This window comes from Peromyscus californicus, unplaced genomic scaffold, assembly GCF_007827085.1.
Source record: "Peromyscus californicus insignis strain IS unplaced genomic scaffold, ASM782708v3 Scaffold_11__1_contigs__length_118956290, whole genome shotgun sequence".
Classification (NCBI taxonomy): Eukaryota; Metazoa; Chordata; class Mammalia; order Rodentia; family Cricetidae; genus Peromyscus; species Peromyscus californicus.
The window spans coordinates 65,479,190-65,498,340 of NW_026294402.1; the positions used below are offsets into that span (position 1 = coordinate 65,479,190).

Sequence of the window (19,151 nt, forward strand, 5' to 3'; positions counted from 1 at the left end):
GTTGAGTGAGCAGCGTCTGGCTCTCATGCTAGAGTGGTCAGGACTGCTGTACTGAGGTTTTGGGGGAAAGAGAGCATCCAGCCAGTCACTGAACCAAAGGACTGTTGTCCCTTCATGGGGAGGTGAGAGGTTCTGGAAACAGGACTAGACAGTTTGTATCAACTGGTATGCTGTGCAGGTGATGGGAGAGACTTGTCATGTAGCCTAGGTTAGCTGGAACAAGCTTGAGCTCTTGATCCTCCTGTATCCACCTTCCAAATTGGTGGGATTACAGGTGTGGACTATCATGGCTGGCCAAGTGTGAGGGTTTTATTTTAGATAAAGCTGTTTAAGAGGAGGATTGAGGATTTTATGGGTATTGAGTCTTGAACTTGGCTCTAGCTATCTGGTTACATATCTAGATTGTAAAATACTGTTGAAATGTGCTGCCACTGACAGGCTGAGGACAGAATGTATGCTATGCGTATGAAAGAAATGTCCCATTGGCATTAGGTGAGTCGAGGCGATGGGTCCTGACAGCACACACGTCAGGGAGATGGCATGGCTTTGGTAAAGCTTTTTTTGTTTGGGATAGCTGTGACAAGGTGGTTTTTAAGTAGTTCCCATTAGCGTTGTAGATGGTTTCAGGAGTGGAGAGTAAGTGTAGAATGTTCTTTTCTTCTTCAAGTAATAAACTACTGGTTGTTAGCCCATTTTCCTTCTTTCGCAGGTAAAAAACAAGAAGCAGATGAGTTGAGTGGAGATGCTTCTGTGGAAGATGATGCTTTTGTCAAGGTAAAGTGTTCATCTCTAGGTTAAGATGTTTACTTTGTGTGATGATAAATTCATGGATTTTGACTTGAACATTAGACACTGAGGAACATAGGGTTAAAGAGACTTAAATATTGGCAGCCCCATGAGCTCTCGTAATTGAGGTATACAGGAAATAAGTCTGTAGCTAACTGAGACATGAAGAAAAGCTAAGCTGGGTGTGGTGGCGCATACCTTTAATCCTAGCAGAGGCAGGCAGATCTCTGAGGCCAGCCTAGGCTACACAGACCCTTGGCTTAAAAAACAAAACAAAACTAAAACTGATGAGTATGTTTGGGCATTCAAGTGGGAATCTGAGGCCTGAGGACCTGGAGAACACTCAGGATAATGAATGGTATGTTAGGTGGACAGCGTTGCACTTGTGAAGGATACTGGTATTTTTTTCAGTCTGCTTATTGCATTAACTTTTATACAGTATTTGTAGGACTCGATCATGTATACTTTAAAACCAGAGAGGGAAAATTGCTGATGTGTTATTTATTACCTAGTAAAGATCATATTAAGAAATTTGTTACACCCTTTAAAGATAAATACACCACACCTTTTTGAACCAAAAAGGAATGTATCTCAAAAAGAGAAAATTAAATAAGTAATTTTGATTGGGGCAGTGATAGTTCTGTGTATTACAAGTATAGAACAAGTTATTTTTAGTTGTAGTTGGTATTTTATTTCTTTGAATGAAAAGTAGTGTGCTATTTGTTGGGTCTTAAGCACTGTGGCATTTGCAGATATTAATGATCACAGTGCTTTTTAAATTACATGCATTTTTATTCCCATCTGTTCTGTGTTCTTATGTTAGTTAGTTCACATTGTCACAATTGTCTCTGGGTGTTTGTGTGTTGACTGTGAGGTCAGCTCATGTCCATTTTCCCACCTGTAGCTCCTACAGCCTAGCTCTGTGCCCTCTCTGCTCCACACACATCACACCACACAGAGATAGAAGCATTTCATCGAGAACCTTGAAAGCAGATAGTTTTAGTAACTATTTGCCTGGGGAGCCACCAAACTTAGTGCCTGCATTCCTATAACCAGCTTTTGTTTGAGCCTTTAAGAACTCTTTAGTTTTGGTATCTATTATTCTTGTGGTGTGTCTTTCACTGGGTCTATTTCTTTGTTATTAGTTTCTGTACTTCTTTACTAGTGTGTGATTAAGCAAAAATTATAAACTAGAAAACATTTCAACTTGTACAAAGAATGTTTAGTTTCCTACTGTTTTTAAATTGTATCAGTCATTTGGAATGTTAGAGGAGATACATGCGTTTTGAGTGGAGTAGTGAGATGGCCCATCTGCTGGGAGGGTACTTTTGTGTCAGCCTTAAAATAATCTGGTGAGGTCTAGAAGAACAAAAGAGACTGTTAGAAAACTGTGTGAATATACCGTTAGTTCTTAATATTCCTTTCTTCACTTGAAAAGTATATGTGATGGAGTTGATAAAATCAGTGAATTTCATTTCTTGCTTCTAGAGTTGTTAATTTCAGAAGTTTTAGAGTAGTGGTGGGTAAATGGCAGTCCGGTGGTTGTTTCTGTGGGTAAGTGATGTCCAGGTTTGCTTCAGAGTGGTGTAGTTCTTCAGGGACTCCCTCCATCTTTGTGCCTCTGCCATTCTAAATGACCTACACTGTTAGCCCCTCCCACTGCTCCCTAGTCATGCTGTGTGGTGGCAGTCACCCCAGAGCCCACTCTGCAGGCACTCTGCACTGTAGAGCAGCCATGGTTTTGCTGCCCTCCTTCCTCACTAGACAGTTTTCCTTTTCTGAGTTCAGCTACAAATGGTGAGTAGACTGCTTTTTCCTTGTTAGCCCAGAAACAACTCCTTAAACCTTGATTTGCTGCAGAATAAGGAAGGTGCATCTGTGACTGTCAGCCCTTCCTCCCACCAAAATACCCTATCTCTGTGTATTTTGAAGGACATAGACCTGGTACAGAGCTAACCCCAACCCATGTCCCCTTCCTATGTAAATTGGCAGTGAGAGATTTAAAGCAATACTTTTAAATGAACAATGCATACTTTTTAAGAGTAGACTGATGCAGCAATGGGAGTTCTCTATTATTAACTAGAAGTAAACTTCATGTTTAAATATGCATGTGATGTCCAGGGTCTCTGCTGTTAAATTAGACCGGCACATGGAGAGTGGAGAATCACTTCATTTCCTAGAAGCTATGCCTTCTGGACAGCTCTTAGACTGTGGCTTGGAAACTCTTAAATAATTGAACTTAAAGTATCTCTGTAGTGATTCAGCTTATATTTCAGTGTGAAATTTGAGATTTAGTTATGACTCATTGGTTTGCGTATTGACTACATGCTTAAAAGACAGTTTATGTGACAGGTAAAAAATGCTTGGCCTTGCACTCTGGGAATATCATAAAATAGTCAAATCTGCCACATGTAGAGTTGTAAATTTTCAAAAGTGTTTGATGGATAACCCACACCACTTGGCCTCTAATTGTACCAAATTTTCTTACCATTAAAAGGACTGTGAATTGGAGAATCAAGAGACACATGAACAAGATGGAAATGACGAGCTAAAGGACTTGGAAGAATTTGGTGAAAATGAAGAAGACATTGTGCAATCCCAGGAGTTGCTTTCTGCAGAAGAGAACAAGAAGACCGAAGAATTAATAGAGGCAGAAGCAATAGAAGAAGATAGAGAAAAAGAGGACATCGAGAGTCAGGTCTTCAGCCAGTTTTCTTAAAACATGACCCAGATAAATTAAGATTTACTATTAGAAAGTTTTTTTGTTTTGTTTTGTTTTTTTAGTTTGATTTGGAGGTCTGAGAACTTAAAAAGAAGTATATTTTATAAAATTACCCAGAATCTTATCATCTAAGGCTTTTAAAATTTTTGCTTATTTTACAAATATATTTACATAGTTATTGCCATGCCATAAGTTGCTGTTGATTCTATATTTTGTTTTTATATAACATGCCACAATGACTTGGTAATTAGGCTGCTTTCTGTGTGTCTGATAGCTGCTTTACAACCTTGAACATTTAAGGTTTGGAGGTTTTCTATGCCACTAGGAATGAGTGTGCCCATTTCACTCAGACCTTGCCAGTATTACTTGGTAATAGGTCCCTCCACCCCTATTTGCTTCAGTAGGATAAAAAGTTATATTTCTTCATTTATTATCATGGGTAAGAAAATTAAAGTTGAATTGTAAAGCGATTTTCAGATCTTTCCTTTAAAATAGACCATTGTCCTGCTTTGAAGTATGTTAGATCTCAGGAAAACCATTGGATCATAGGGAATGAGGACTGTCAGTATTCATAAAGCACTTGCCTCTTGCCTAGACTGGTAAATGAGGGGCTCAAGACTTTTCTAACTACGTAGTAGCACAACTGATAGTTTTATGTTGTCATGAAGAGTGTAGCCTGAATTCCTGGTTTGGTGCCCTCAGTTATCAGAGCATGAGGCAGTGATAACCCGGTCTGAGCGTCAGAGCGTAACTGTTGTAGCTCGCTGTTTTGTAAAGCAAAGCTGTTGTGTACCTTTTACTTAGGACACTGAAGCTCAAGAAGGCGAAGACGACACTTTTCTAACAGCCCAAGTAAGTTTGCACTTAGTCCTGTGAGTATACCATTGTGGGGGAGGGCCTGGAAGAGCAATCGTAGCTTCACTTTGTGATTCTTTACTTCATAAAACTGCTTTAAGTTTTAACCATGAGCTTTGAATGTGGTGTGGACAGACTGTTGGCAGCTGAAGGTTCTGGTGCCACAAAAGTGATTAGGAGCAGAGGTTCCTCTTATTTTTAGAGTTAGAAAGTTCAACCTTTGTGTAAAATAGTAGAGACTTCTCAAAAAACAGACTTTTAGGAAGTCTAGAATCTTATTGTTTTTTTTTTCCCATTTGGTGTAAAATAATTTAAAGTATGATATCCTTTTCAATGCTTTAATTTTTTTATTAGTCTAACATGGCTAGGATGAACTTGGATAACAGTGGAAAAATCTCTTGTTGTGGAAGTGGCTGCATGTGAATGTGGTGAGACTTGCTTTGGTCCCGGTTATGCACGGCGTACATTTGAAAGCATCCCAGTGCTGGAAACAACATTTATAACTTGGTTTCATCCATTCACAAGGACCTTTTGTATATTAATTCTTTAAGTGCCATGCTTTCAAATAGATACCTTACCACTCACCACTGACTAGATTGCTAGATTTAGGAAAAATGGTGATGGAGTCTGTGACTCAGTAGTGTCCGCTAGAAGAGCGGTTACAGGAGCATATCATGTTCAGACTGCAGAGCTGGGGTAGAGAGATGGCTCCTTGCTTAAGAGCATTTGCTGTTGTAGAGGAGCGAGGTTTGGATCCCAGTACCCACATGGTGGCTCACAGCCATCTGTCACTTCAGGCCTGGGGGATTTGATACCCTCCTCCAGCCTTTACTTTGCAACAGACATGCACATGGTACACAGACATACATGCAGGCAAAACCACTCACACTCATAAAATTAATCTTTAGGGGAAAAAAAGACTGTAGCCAGCTGTTCCCAGCTGTGTGCCTTTTCTGTGGCTGTCTTGCCTTGCTGTGGTTGTCCTCACAGAGGAGTGAGAGGAGCTGTGGCCCCCTGTTTTACCTCAGTGCAAGAGAACTGACATTTCTGGGAGCAGTGTTTCTGGTCACTTGTAATACTTAGGAAGGGGCCATTTGGACAGTGAGAGGCAGCAGGCCTGTGCCCCTTCTGTCGTGTGCACTCACTTCTGCATGATAGATGGGGGGGGGGGGGTACTTTTCTACATTACTGTTTTTCAGAAAACTGGAATTGAGCTCTGTGTAGTTTTGGCAACTTTTTGAGTTCCACTGCTGGGATGCTTCGAGCTTATATAGCTAGTGAGCTGTGTGGCAGTGTTGTGTCTTGGAACCCTGTTTACACCACAGGCTACTTTATTACAGCATGTTCAACAGGTGGAAGTAAAGTATCTCATGGAACAGTTCTTTTTTAAAGTTAAAACCAATTTTTTGTTTGTTTTGTTTTTCGAGACAGGGTTTCTCTGTGTAGTTTTGGTGCCTGTACTGAATCTCGTTCTATAGACTAGGCTGGCCTTGAACTCACAGAGATCTGCCTGGCTCTACCTCCTGAGTGCTGGGATTAAAGGTGTGCGCCACCACTGCACGGCTAAACCAATTTCTATGGGATAGAATAAGTGAAACCATTCCATCCTGATAATGAAAGAAAAGTTATTTCAGAGACCAAGATATGAAATTGTATCAAAAAATAAGGAGGCTACATCTTCAGAGAGATTTTAAATAAAATCTTATAGCTGAGAGTTATGGTGCAGCCTCTGACTTGGAACTTAGAAGGTAAAACAGGTGCATCACAGACAGCAGGATTGCGAGTTCGAGGCCAGGCTAAGCTACATCACTAGACCCTGTAAAAATCCGTAAGAAGAAAATACAGCTGGGCGGGGATAGTACACACCTTTAGTTTCAGCACTCAGAAGGCAGAGGCAGGAGGATCTCTTGAGTTCTAGGCCAGCCTGGTCTCAGAATGAGTTCCAGAACAGCCAGGACTACACAGAGAAACCCTGTCTCGAGCGAACAAACAAACAAACAAAAAATAAGAAAGAAAATTATAATGTCCTTTATTTTTCTTTTTGTAAATAATGTATATGAAAACACCTGGAGATATACAAATTTATAGATTCCCCTGTGATTGGATGCTTCTAAATATGTGTCCTGAATATATTATATGCGTTAGGGGTGAGCAGGTATAACTGTTAGCCAACTTGAACTCTTTTCAGCTCCTCCAGTCCTACTTCCTCCACCTCCATTTACATTGTACACTGCAGTGTTTAAAATCAAATCCATTTTCCATGACCAAGTTCAATATGTAGCTTTAAAAGAAATTCCTAATATAAAAATGATAATGTCATTAAGTAGTGAAGTTAATTTTCAATATTCATTCAGCTGTGGATATTTTCTCCTTACAGGTTTGTTTAAATCCAGACCTATCCACTGTGATTGATTGACATGTCTGTTAAGGCCCTTTTAATATGTAGGCTTGCTCTGTGACTTAGTTTCTCCTTGTTTTATTTGTTGAAAACTTAGTTGATTATATCTCATAGAGCAAGGGTCAGATAGGAAATATTTTAGCTTTTGTGGGCCGTGTAGTCCGTGTTACAGCTGCTCAGCTCTGCCGCCGTAGTATGAAAGCAGTTAGAGACAGTGTGGAAATGGATAAAGAAAGAACAGTAAAAAAGAACAGTTTCCCAAGCCCTGCATTAGAGCCTCTGAAGTCTAGATTGTTTTTCCTTTTTGTATAGACAGAATTTCTCTGTGTAGCCCTGGCTGTCCTGGAACTCTCTGTAGACCAGGCTGGCCTCAAACTCACAGAGATCCGCCTGCCTCTGCCTCTTGAGTGCTGGGATTAAAGGCCTGTGCCACCACTGCCCAGCCAAAAATGTAGATTTTGCTGGTTACATTCCATTGTGTCTTTGAACATATTCTTGCTTACTGTAGTTACTTGAAATTGGTAAATTGGCGGTAGACTGCTGGATTACTGTCAGATTCAAGGAGAGCATGAGAGACCGAGTGCTTCATAGGTGGGTTGCTACCCTTGTGCTGCTGTGTCTTTTTGTATGGCACCTAAGTCATTGGTGATGTGTTTCAAAGTAGTCATAGTGTTGACTGGAATATTTCTAGAAAAACTAACCCTTTATATACTATTTGGTTATCAAGTAGTATCATTTTTAAAGGAAAACAAGGATATGTATTTGATTTTTCCCCCCTTTTCACCAATTTCCAGAATAACGAGCTAGTTGACCAGCACCTTCAATAAGTAGTACCAATGGGTTTTTGATTGTTTCTTTGCTTCCTGTCCTTTTATTTCAGGCTCATGTATTTAATGTATGTCAGTCTGTGGTTATCCTTGAAGTTGAGAGTGTTCCCACCTTCTGTTAGCGACAGTTTTAGCTCTCTTTATTGTTGGTGTATATAAAGATGTTCTAGTTTCTTTCTGCTGGACCTGCATTGTAGCCATTGCTTCATGTTAGTGGTAAGTGCTATGTCAGGACAGCAGTCAGGGTGTGACTGTTCACTGCTCCTGAGTTGTTCATTGATTCTGGGCCTTTTCTGTAAATAGTTCATAGGGATAGTTCAAAGTCCTTTAGCTCACATTCTTAGGTACAGTAGCCTTAAAGGACCCCCCCCCCCCCCCCCCCCCCCCCCCCCCCCCCCCCCCCCCCCGCCATTCCTGAACATGACTGAAGAATTCCCCAGTTATTTATAGCATAGCCTCACTAAGGATAAACAAGTTACAGTATTGCAGATTTGTTCTGCCTCCTGGAATAGAGTACCAACTGATACATACTTCGATTGATTTGTTTCATCTATTTTTAATTACTGATTTAAAGAACTTAGTCTGTAGCTTTTTGGGATTCTACAGTTATTTTTTTTATCTAATTCTATACATATTTAAAATACTTGATTTTACATCAAAGCTATAAAATGAGATGTTCAAAAAAGTGTCTATGTAGTTCCCTGCCATTCCCTTGTTAATAATTTTAAAAAATCCTTGACATGGACTGGAGAGATGTCTCAGCAGTTGTTACATAGCACTGGCTGTTCTTCATGAGGCCCTGAGTTCAAGTCCCAGCACTCACGTGGTGCTCTCAGTCTTCTATGACTGCATTCTACTAGTTCATGGAATCTGATGCCCTCTTCTGGTGTGCAGACATACATGTAGATAAAACACCTGGATACATAAAATACATTACAAAATCCTTGACATAGTCTATTTCTTTATAAAATACAAATGAGAATGATGTTTGTGTGAGGACAATAACCTCAGTGTTAAGTGTGTAAACCCAGTCCTTAGCTTTTGACTTGAAGTTTAAGTCTGCATGAACGTTGCTTCCTGTACTTAATTGTAGTACTGGGACTTTGAGCAGATGCTCTTAGAGGCCAGTTTGAACATAAAAATCATGGCTAGGGATGTAGCTCAGTTGGTAGTGCTTGTCTGCTATGTACAAAGGGTTGGATTTGACCCCGGCACCATACTTTAAAACAAACCCTTCCTTGCTGGAATGGAGAATTATTTTAGATCCTAGCATGAACATGTGCAATTAGTGTTTCTTTGTAGTGTTGTTTGCCTAATTTGAATTTACTTGAGAATTTTCTGAACATTTTTTTTCTAGAATGTTCTTGTTAGGGTTTTAAATCTTAAGCATTTCCTCTGGTCTCAAGAAGCTCTTTAGTGACTGGATGTGATGGTACACAGCTTTAAATCCAGCACTTGGGATGCAGACACAAGAGGATCTCGGTGAGTGTGAGACCAACCTGGTCTATATAGCAAGTGCCAGCTCAGCCAGAGCTACATAGTGAGATCCTGTCTCAGAAACAAAAGAGGGACTAGAGAGATGGCTTAACACCTAAGAGCACTGGTTGCTTTTGCAGAGGACCTACATTTGGTTCCCAGCACCCACATGGCAGCTTACAACCATTTCTAACTCCAGTTCCAGGGGATCCAATGCCCTCTACAGGCACCAGGCATACATGCAGTGCACTTACATACCTGTAGACAAAACAACCAAAAGAAAACAACAAAAAGAGCCGCTGTGGTGTCCTAAGATTATGCCATGTCTGTTCTTTTATTTGTTACCTATGTGTACAACACTTCTCTAATCTGAGGGACTTTCCCTTTTTCTGGGGCTTGGGGGAGACATAGATCTGTATACTTCTCAAAGCATCTGTTCTCTTCATAAAGTTAATGTCTCTCCAATCTAGTGCTTGCTAGCTGTTCATAGGGTTCTTTTTATATCTATTCCTCTTTTTTTTTTTTTTTTTTTTTTTTTTTTGGTTTTTTGAGACAGGATTTTGGTGCCTGTCTTGGATCTCGCTCTGTAGACCAGGCTGGCCTCGAACTCACAGAGATCCACCTGGCTCTGCCTCCTGAGTGCTGGGATTAAAGGCATGCGCCACCGCCACCCAGTTTATATCTACTACTTTTATTTACCCTTGATACATTTTAAATCACATGTGGAATAAAGTCTAGATGAATCTTTAAAAATACATCATGTTAAAAATTAATTACATTTATTTTGTGTGTGTGTGTGTGTGTGTGTGTGTATGTATGTATGTATATATGTAGATCACAAGACAACTTGTGAGAGTGATTTCTCTCCTTCCACCATGTGAGTCCTTGGGATGGAACTCAGGTCATTAGATTTGGCAGCAAGTACCTTACCTGTTAAGTCATCTCAGTGGCTCATTTATTTATTTGTTTATATTACATCATACTCTTTTCAGTAAGTAACCCCACAATGGTAAGAGTTTTCAGAGTTCTGTTGAACTCAGAAGTCCTTTAGAAAGAGTGATATCTTACAGTATATTTATATTCAGTGACTTTATTTCAGCAGATACCTAGTGCTTATTATGGGCTTCAGATATGTAACATATACTAGGCCATTGCTGTTGTCCATGAAGCTCAGATTGTTCCCATTTCTAGCTGGGCCAATTTGTTTTTCCCACACCGTTTAGTGCATTGTCAACTAGATGTCAGGCAGTTACTGATGTGATATCATTTTGAAGGCTTATTCAGTCAGGCTGAATATAGGTCCTCTCATTTACCAACCACAGAGACGCATGTATATCACAAACTAGGCTAAAGGATGGCAGTAGAATGTAGTTGACTGAAGAGTGTGTGTGAGGCTTGATCTGACTTTTGCTGTCCCTAGGGTCCGTGGAAAGAGAGGAGCTTTGTGTTAAGTCTTGCAGCATTTGACTAGGGATTGTAGGCCCCACTACAGGATAACTAATTGACTACTTGCTTTCTAGAAAATGGGATTCATTTCCATGCATGAAATGCTCTTATTCAAGATAGTTCCCAAAGTGGCTAATTTAAAGATTGTTTTCAGCGGGGAGACTATTTTCAAACATGTTGCATATTTGTACACAGCTCTCATGGGTATGGACATTTTCCTATTGCTTTTTGTGCTTCTTGACTTGCCTTTTTGTTATAAGGAGTTTGGAGCATATGTAGACCACTGTTAACCCTAATAGTGCTATTCGAATGAGTGTGCACTTACCTGTGTGGTCATTCACTGTCAGCTCTGCTCTCACCAGCACTGGTTCCTAAGAAGTAGGTCAGACCGCTCTGTGCTGTGGGCAGTAACACATTAACCACTGTGTGGAGACACTGGGCTTAGGAGATCCTTCAGCAGACATGTAGAATTAAGAAAATGTCTAGGGAGCTGGAGAGAAGGCCCAGTGGGAGTCTGGCTTTCCCGGAAGCCACCCTGTTGACCAGACAGGTCTCAAACCCAGAGATCAGTCTGCCTCTGCCTTGCCGCCACCGCCTGGCCTAACTGGACATCTTTTCCTCCAGCCAGTCATGTTGCATCTTTAGTAGAATAGCTTGACAGTGGTGTGGTGTTGGTGCTGCAAGTCAATCATTCATTAAGATGGCTCGTTTATTTACCCTTTCAAGGTAAATTAGTAAACCATTCCTGAGTCTGAAAGGAAAAAAATGTATCTAGAATTTAAGAATAGCTTAATATTGTCCCCTTGCTACCACCAGCCATTGCTCTTTGCAAGTGCTGCTCATGAGTTGTGTGATTAAAAGCTCAGAGGTAGTGATTTATTTCTTTAATTTTAAAGAGTGTGTGTGTGTGTGTGTGTGAGTGTGTGAGTGATAGCACATCTGTGGAGGTCAGAAGACAACTTGTGTTGTTAGTTTTTTCCATCCACATATGTGTCCTAGGTATTGAACTCAAATTGTCAGTCTTGGTAGCAAGTGCCTTTATCCACTGAACCATCTTGCTAACTCCATGTGGAAGTTTATTAAATTCTTGGGAACTAGCTGGGCGGTGGTGGCACACACCTTTAATCCCAGGACTCAGGAGGCAGAGCCAGGAGGATCTCTGTGAGTTCGAGGCCAGCCTGGTCTACAGAGTGAGTTCCAGAAAAAGCACCAAAACTACACAGAGAAACCCTGTCTCGAAAAAAAAAAAATTATTGGGAACTAGATAGGTAGCTCATTGGTTAAGAGTACACACTGTTCTTGCAAAGGACTAGAGTTTGGTTTCTAGCATCCATGCTGGGGAGCTCATAACTTCCTGGAACTCCAGCTCTGAGGGATCTGATAACCTTCTGGACTTCAAGGACGACTGAAGTACGCGCACACACACACATACACACACACACACACACACACACACACACACACACACACACACACACACACACACGTTCTCTCTCTCACTCAAAAAAAATTTGAACTTTAAAATTGAAAAGAAATCATAGCATACAATATTGGTACACAGACCGATAGGATTTATATTGCTGTTGATTTATATTACAAGGGTGAGGTCCTGAGTTCAGATCCCCAGCATCCATGTGAAAGCCTCTTGTGATGCATGCCTGTAACTCTGGAGTGGTGGGGTGGGGATGACAAGATGGGACAGGCGGGTCCCTGGAGCTCTCTGGCCAGCCAGTCTAGCTAATTGGTGAGCTCCAGGTTCAGTGAGAGACCTTGTCTCACCAAAAATAAAGAAATAAAATAGAAAATAAAAGTCCTCTGTGTGCACGTGTACCAGCGCACTCTTGTTCATACACATAGATATAATGTTATGGTTGTTATCCATGGTAAAATTTTAATTTTGACTTGAATTGAAAGTTTTGCTTGAAATTTTCTTTCACTGCTAGGCAGGAGGAGTTGGTCAGGTCCTTCCTGGACCTGCAGCATCAAAATCACCTGGAAACATGTTAAGTGCTGTACATCCTTCAGCCCTGTTTCAGACCTGCAGAATCAGAAGCTGTGGGACTGGTGCCGGCAGCCTGTTTGAACAAGCGCTTCCAGGCTTCTGTTGTACATTGGTGTTTGAGAAGCAGAGCTTTAAGGCTTTCCGTGGGAAATTGCCCAACTTACCTAGAACCATCTGTATCTGCACAGCTTGTATTTTAAGAGTTGTGTGACCAAGATGTTCCTGGAAACTTCTTTTGAGACTGTTGAACTTACTTACTTTTGTGTGGCTTATGTTAGAAGAGTTTATCTTGGAGGAGCTACCTCAGTAATCTTTGCAGTGTTTTCTTAATAAAGATTTTTCTCCTGGCTGCAGGCAGTAATCTAGTTTCTGCAAGCCCCTTACCCTTTCAATATGCTATTTTTCCTTAGAAAGACAAAATTCCTACTCCAAGGAAAACATTGTCTTATTGAGATATTTCTGTTTTAAAGTTAGCATATAGTTAATTTTGGGAAATAGCAAATATTTTAAGCTAAAAATCACTTCTTTTAAATGGCCGTGCTCTTTGCTTTGATTACCTGTTGCACAAAGGCCATTTTTAAATTGTCCACTTGCTAGTATATTTGTGACGGCTTTGAACTCATTTAACAGAGATTTTTAAAAAGGGTAATTTGGAGCTGACTCTTGATAATCATCCCCTTCCCATGTTGAAGTGTGTAGAAAGGGAAGCAGGGTTTTGTTTTCTTTATTTCTTTACCATGCATTCAATCCATTGCAGATTATACTCTGACTCCTTTGAATAAGGATTTGTTAGAAGTATCTCTGATAGGCAAGTAAGATGGCTCAGATGGGTGAAGGTGCTTGCTGCCAAGCCTGACCGCCTGAGCTGGATCCTCAGAACTCATGGTGGAAGAAGGAAAGTAAGATTGACCCTCGTGTGGGTCCTCTCATCACTCTCCTCCCTAAATTAATAGACAAAGTGTGAACTGAGTGACAGAAAACAGTCATGCCAGCCTCTTTAGTGACAGCTCTGTGCTACAAGTAAGGTTTGGATTAGATTAACTAGTTTTGGTTAATGAACTGATAATCTTAATGAGAGATTTGCCTCCTGTTTTGTAAAATCATATATAGCCGAAGGGTGCTCCGTAGTTCTAAATGGGTCTGAGTTCTGATTGGAATGTATTTGCGTGTGATGTGTATCTCTAATCAATATTTTAAAATTACCCAGCAGTTTAATTTGACTGATTTTGTGATATTATTGAAATGTTGTTCTCCGTGAGTTTATTTTACATTTGATTATTCTTTGAATTTCAGGATGGTGAGGAAGAAGAAAATGAGAAAGGTATGTTTGATGCCAAGTAGAGTTTCAAATTTATGGACATTTAGAAAAGCAAAGTATATGAAAATAAACATTCCTTATTTGAAATCTTACTTTAAAATAGTTTCTTTTCAAATTATCAATTTAGTGAATTAAGTTAGCATCTTAATTTTTCAATTGGTTTTGATTTTCTTTTGAACAAGATATGTTCTGACTTAATAGTACATATCAGTTACTGTAGTGAATGATACTATTTTTCACAGTAGATTTAGTTTTATTTTAAAAATAACTTTTACCATAAGGTAAGTAGATTCCGTCTTTAGGACTGACACTGCAGTAACTCATACGTGCTTATTCGAGTCTTAGTTTAGGACTCAATGAATTCTGCACCAATCCTAAGAATGGTGAATGACCAGGAAACTGGCTTTTGTTTGCTACTTTAGAGCAACTTTCATATGATTTTCTGACATGTGTAGTGGCTTGGGAGAATTATCTTACCCAATACAATCACAGGGACAACCGTAGCAATACATGTGGTCACTATGAGGTTGAGTTCTCGGACGGAAGTCACATTATCCTACTTGGACTAGAAAGGACATGGAGCAACCTCCTCAGCCAGGCAGAATAAAAAGCCCAGAAACTACGGTGGAATAAAGCTACTGACTGAAGCATCTCACATACCTGAGGCCTTTCTCTCTGTGGGAATGCAAGATATCTTTGCAAACAGTCACTGCAGACCACCTGGACAGGATGCAGATAGCAAGCAGCCACTTTGCTAGACGTCAAGGAGGAGCATCTTCAGTCTTCTGTGGCGGTGTCGCATTCGATTCTGGACTGCCCAGGGATTGAAGAGTGAAAAAGATGGGGCTTGGAACTACTCTGAAGACCAATGTCCTTAGACTGACCTTCCAAGAAGTCACCAAGGAGCTCCCAAGGTCACAAGGATTAAATCCCAAGATGAGCCGAACATTGAATAACAAACCTGCACATCTGCCACTCTTCCATGGAGGAAAACAATTCAGATACCATTAACTTAAAAGCAGAAATGAAGAGACGCATCTTAAGGATGGATCCATTTTCTCACTGTTGTTGTTTTGATGTTTGTATGTAGAGATCATTTTTTTTTCCCCTGAAGAATAAGTGATCTTAGGTAAAGGATTGTGTATGTTAGTTAATCCCTTGTGTTCCCCCTAACCCTCCATCAGTGCTAATGACTGGCTTTATATTTTCTAGGTCCTATTCTAGCTTATGAATGTGAAATTGTTTAAACTTCTTGTTTTGCCATATTTATTCCTGTTAAATCCTCTTAGATATAGCAGGTTCTGGTGATGGCACACAAGAAGTATCTAAACCTCTTCCTTCAGAAGGGAGCCTAGCTGAGGCTGATCACACAGCTCATGAAGAGATGATGGAAGCTAATGCGACTGGGAAAGAAGCTGAGGATGACAACATCTCGGTCACAATCCAGGCTGAAGATGCCATCACTCTGGATTTTGATGGTGATGACCTCCTAGAAACAGGTAAAAATGTGAAAATTACAGATTCTGAAGCAAGTAAGCCAAAAGATGGGCAGGACGCCATTGCACAGAGCCCGGAGAAGGAAAGCAAGGATTATGAGATGAATCCGAACCATAAAGATGGTAAGAAGGAAGACTCCGTGAAGGGTGATCCTGTCGAGAAGGAAGCCAGAGAAAGTTCTAAGAAAGCAGAATCTGGAGACAAAGAAAAGGATACTTTGAAGAAAGGGCCCTCGTCTACTGGGGCCTCTGGTCAAGCAAAGAGGTTTGTTTTTCTATGTCAGTTCTTTACGATACTGAAATTCCAGCATTCAATAAGATCACGCTACATTAAGGGGGTGGCTTCAAGACCATGTACAATAATTAGTGTCTTATGATCCTGCCTAGAATATTTCTCACCGTCATAAGTTACTTTAAAAATTCAAGACCTTCATGACATGCAGTGTGTCCTACTGAGTGCATTGTCGAATTGTCAGCATATATTTGTTCTTTTTATTTTTTTGGTTATTTTTGTTTTTTATTTTTGTTTTCTTTTTGTTTTTGTTTTTTCAAATTGACAATTTTTGTGTTTTATTTTTTAAAACCCTTGTGATGGTGGTTAATGAGCAACTCTCAGTTCTAAGAACACAAAATGAAGTCAAGTCCCAGTCCTGAAATCTGGAGAAGATGGCCATATATCCACTGAATAGAATTGTCAGAAAACCTAGATCTTCAGGCATCTTGGGCAAAATCAGTGCAAGAATCCTAAGAGAGCCATTTGTTCAAGTAGCCGAATGTAGGCCTCTGGAGTTCTCCATGTGTATGAGTAGAGCCCGGTGTTGCAATGCTGTCAATATCAAGTGTTTGGTTTTTGTTTTGTTTTTTGTTTTCAATTTTCTTCTGGTGATTTGCCTCTTTAGCTCTTCAAAGGAATCTAAAGACAGCAAGACATCATCTAAAGATGACAAAGGTAATGGATTTTTTTTTCTACTTATTCCATGATAACATCACGTACTTGCCACCAAAAGTGTTAGTTGTCTGTGTTCCCTGTGACATTTAGTCTTCAGAACTTTGTTGAGAAGATAAAAGTTTTGATAATCTTTAACTGGTGGCATTAAAGAATTACATTAAACCCTGCCATTGAAACTTTATCCTTTAGTTACTTTGTAAACTCATATGAGCATGAGAGATTGGAGAATTAGTTTTAGTTGCAGTGAGTTTGAAACTTCAGACCTGACCACATCCATTTCCCTATTCTGTCTAGGATGAAACTTGTATCAAGAATATATTTGTGTATATTTGTAGAATCTACTATTTAGAAGAAAAGCAGTCTAACATATGGTAGTACTTCATTCTTTAAATTAGGATATACTTATGTTAACATAGCAAGTGTATAGTATTTAAATGTTTTAAAGTTCACTTCCTAATTTGACTTATTTGTGTTGATAGTTGTCTTATGTAGGGAAATAATTTTATGTTCAATTCCTATAAGATCCAAGGAACAATAAAAAAATTTTCATTGTAGATTTATCGCATAGTTGTACATGGTTCTATATACATAAGAATCCTACAAGTGTATGTTGTTCCTTGAGCATATTCCCCCCATACTCCCCTAGAGAGCTTATTTTATTGTTTCTTGTTACTTGGGGCTAGCTGGTTGTCTTGTGCCCATGGGCAATCTGGCTTCATCCTGTGCCTCTGCTGTGATGGCTGAAGAGCCTTTGTTTCTGAGAGAGCGTCCTTAAGGAGTATGCACTGCACTCAGTCGGGTACTAACAAATCTCACAGCTCTCCTGAGTGTCGAAGGATTTCGTGCATTGCTCTGGCTTTGGTTTGTTTTTGTGGTTTTTTGAGACAGGGTTTCTCTGTGTAACAGCCCTGGCTATTTTAGAACTTGCTTTGTAGACCAGACTGGTCTCGAACTCACAGAGATCTACTTGCCTCTGCTTCCCAAGTGCTGGGATTAAAGGTGTGCACCACCACTACCTGGCAGATTGCTTTGGTTTGTGTTTCATTGGTATGTTTAATAGTTTGAAGTAATTATTGACTTGATTCAGTAATTCTAATTGTAATACCCCTGTCCTTTACTGTTTGGGTTAATGGATAAGAAAAGGTTTATCCTTTAAATTGAGAAACTTAGTAATTTTGGTTAAGTGTTGCCTTCTGTCCTGTTATTCAAAACTTTTTCCTATAATTAGATAAGTACCTAGGCCCAACTATTGCTAGTTATGTGTAGATACACAAATTTCTAAGTTGCATGTTGTAAAGTAAAATATTTTGATGACTGCCCTCCAAACTAGGAAAAGCATTAACTGTTGGTATTACAGTTTGAGTCATTTGTATGGTTAAAAGCCTGAACTGAACAGCTTCCAGAGGTTGGCATTTATCTCATGTGACTTTAAAGCACATCAGAACTGTTTACTGTTTCTGCTTCTTGTAGCTGTGATAGCGCGACATTTTAGAAAGGGTTTTCTGCATCACAGCACTGAAGGAGGAAAGCATTGTGGACACTAACTAGCTTGTGTGCTTCCTGTACTCACATGTGTGAAGTAATATCTGGGTGGAAGCCGTTCAGAAACAAGCTGTGAGCATTTCCCTAGTCTAAGTTATTTTGAGGTCCCTCATCTTCCTCTAGCAATTGTTTTAGAAGGTTGTTTCTTATTTAGGTCTTGAGTTACCCAACTGCATGTAATTCCCATTTTCTCCTAATCTTTCTCTAGTAGAAAATGAAGGTGGCTATATGTGGTGGCGCATGCTTTTAATTCCAGCACTTGGGTGGCAAAGGCAGGCAGATCTCTGAGTTCCAGGCCAGCCTGGTCTACATAGTGAGTTGCAGGTCAGCCAGGGCTACACAGAGAAACCCCTTCTCACAAAGGAAAAAAAAAGAAAAAAAGAAAAGAAAATGAAAGTGAATTATTAGAATGTTTGTTCCCACCTCTGGATCTATCCTGTTTTCGTTCCTCCTTCTGAGATCCTTCAGGGTCCATGACAGATATCCAACACTGGAGTAGTCTGCTTGTTGCTACAGGACTGCTTCCAGGCATCCCAGTTCAGTGTAATGGTGTGAGGACAGCTTATAGCATTTGCTAGAAAATGTCCAAGATGTAGTGGAATTTTCACCCACTTTGTTTTCAAACTCATGTACCAGGAAGTTTACGAACATTCAGATTTATTCTCTCACTGCTCTGATTGACTTTTATAATGGTAAGTTTGTAAGATTTTAGATACTGTAATGTTAGGCTAGCAACATTGAAGTGAGAACGGATTTCAGAATGGACACCTATGAGCCTTGTAAGTCAGTGCAGGCACTTAAGCTTCTGGTGTTGGATCCATCCTCCTAGGGAGCACAGGCAGTGCTGGGGGCAGCAGTGGAAGCTCAACCAAGAATATCTGGGTCAGTGGACTGTCGTCTAATACCAAAGCTGCTGATTTAAAGAACCTCTTTGGCAAATACGGAAAGGTACATTCTTTTAATCTCTTAGTAGTCAAATGATTACGTAAATATAGTCTGTATGTCATACTTTATAAGTTTTTAGATTTACTTATTTGTATTTACTTTATTATTTGCTTACAAATTTAGATTTATTTCATGTGTATGAGTGTTTTGCTTTCATGATGTGTGTGCACCAGGTGTGTGCCTGGTGCCTCTGGAGGTCAGAGGAGGTCCTTGAAAGTGGAGCTGCTATGTGGATGCTGTGAATTGGATCTGGGTCCTCTGCAAGAACAGCAAGTGCTCCCAACAGCTGAGCCATCTCTCTAGCCCTGTAGTCTAGATCTTTGTATCTCTGAGCTTTGGGTTACAACGAGTTCCAAGTCTATATTCATTTGAGCCAAGTTTTATTCATA

At 40.0% G+C, this 19,151-nt stretch overlaps 1 protein-coding gene across 6 annotated transcripts in view; it reads left to right on the top strand.

The window, feature by feature from the left end:
- The window catches only part of Sltm (SAFB like transcription modulator), a 47,754-nt gene that overhangs the window by 12,449 nt on the left and 16,154 nt on the right, over positions 1-19,151 (top strand). For 4 of the 6 annotated variants that reach the window (XM_052713646.1, XM_052713636.1, XM_052713662.1 and 1 more), the window contains 7 exons: positions 710-774; positions 3,284-3,484; positions 4,313-4,360; positions 13,806-13,833; positions 15,120-15,591; positions 16,226-16,275; positions 18,647-18,765. In XM_052713646.1, coding sequence (XP_052569606.1) covers positions 710-774; positions 3,284-3,484; positions 4,313-4,360; positions 13,806-13,833; positions 15,120-15,591; positions 16,226-16,275; positions 18,647-18,765 — 983 coding nt within the window. The remainder of the gene's footprint in view (positions 1-709; positions 775-3,283; positions 3,485-4,312; positions 4,361-13,805; positions 13,834-15,119; positions 15,592-16,225; positions 16,276-18,646; positions 18,766-19,151) is intronic. The other 2 variants (XM_052713656.1, XM_052713679.1) reach the window with 1 other exon arrangement.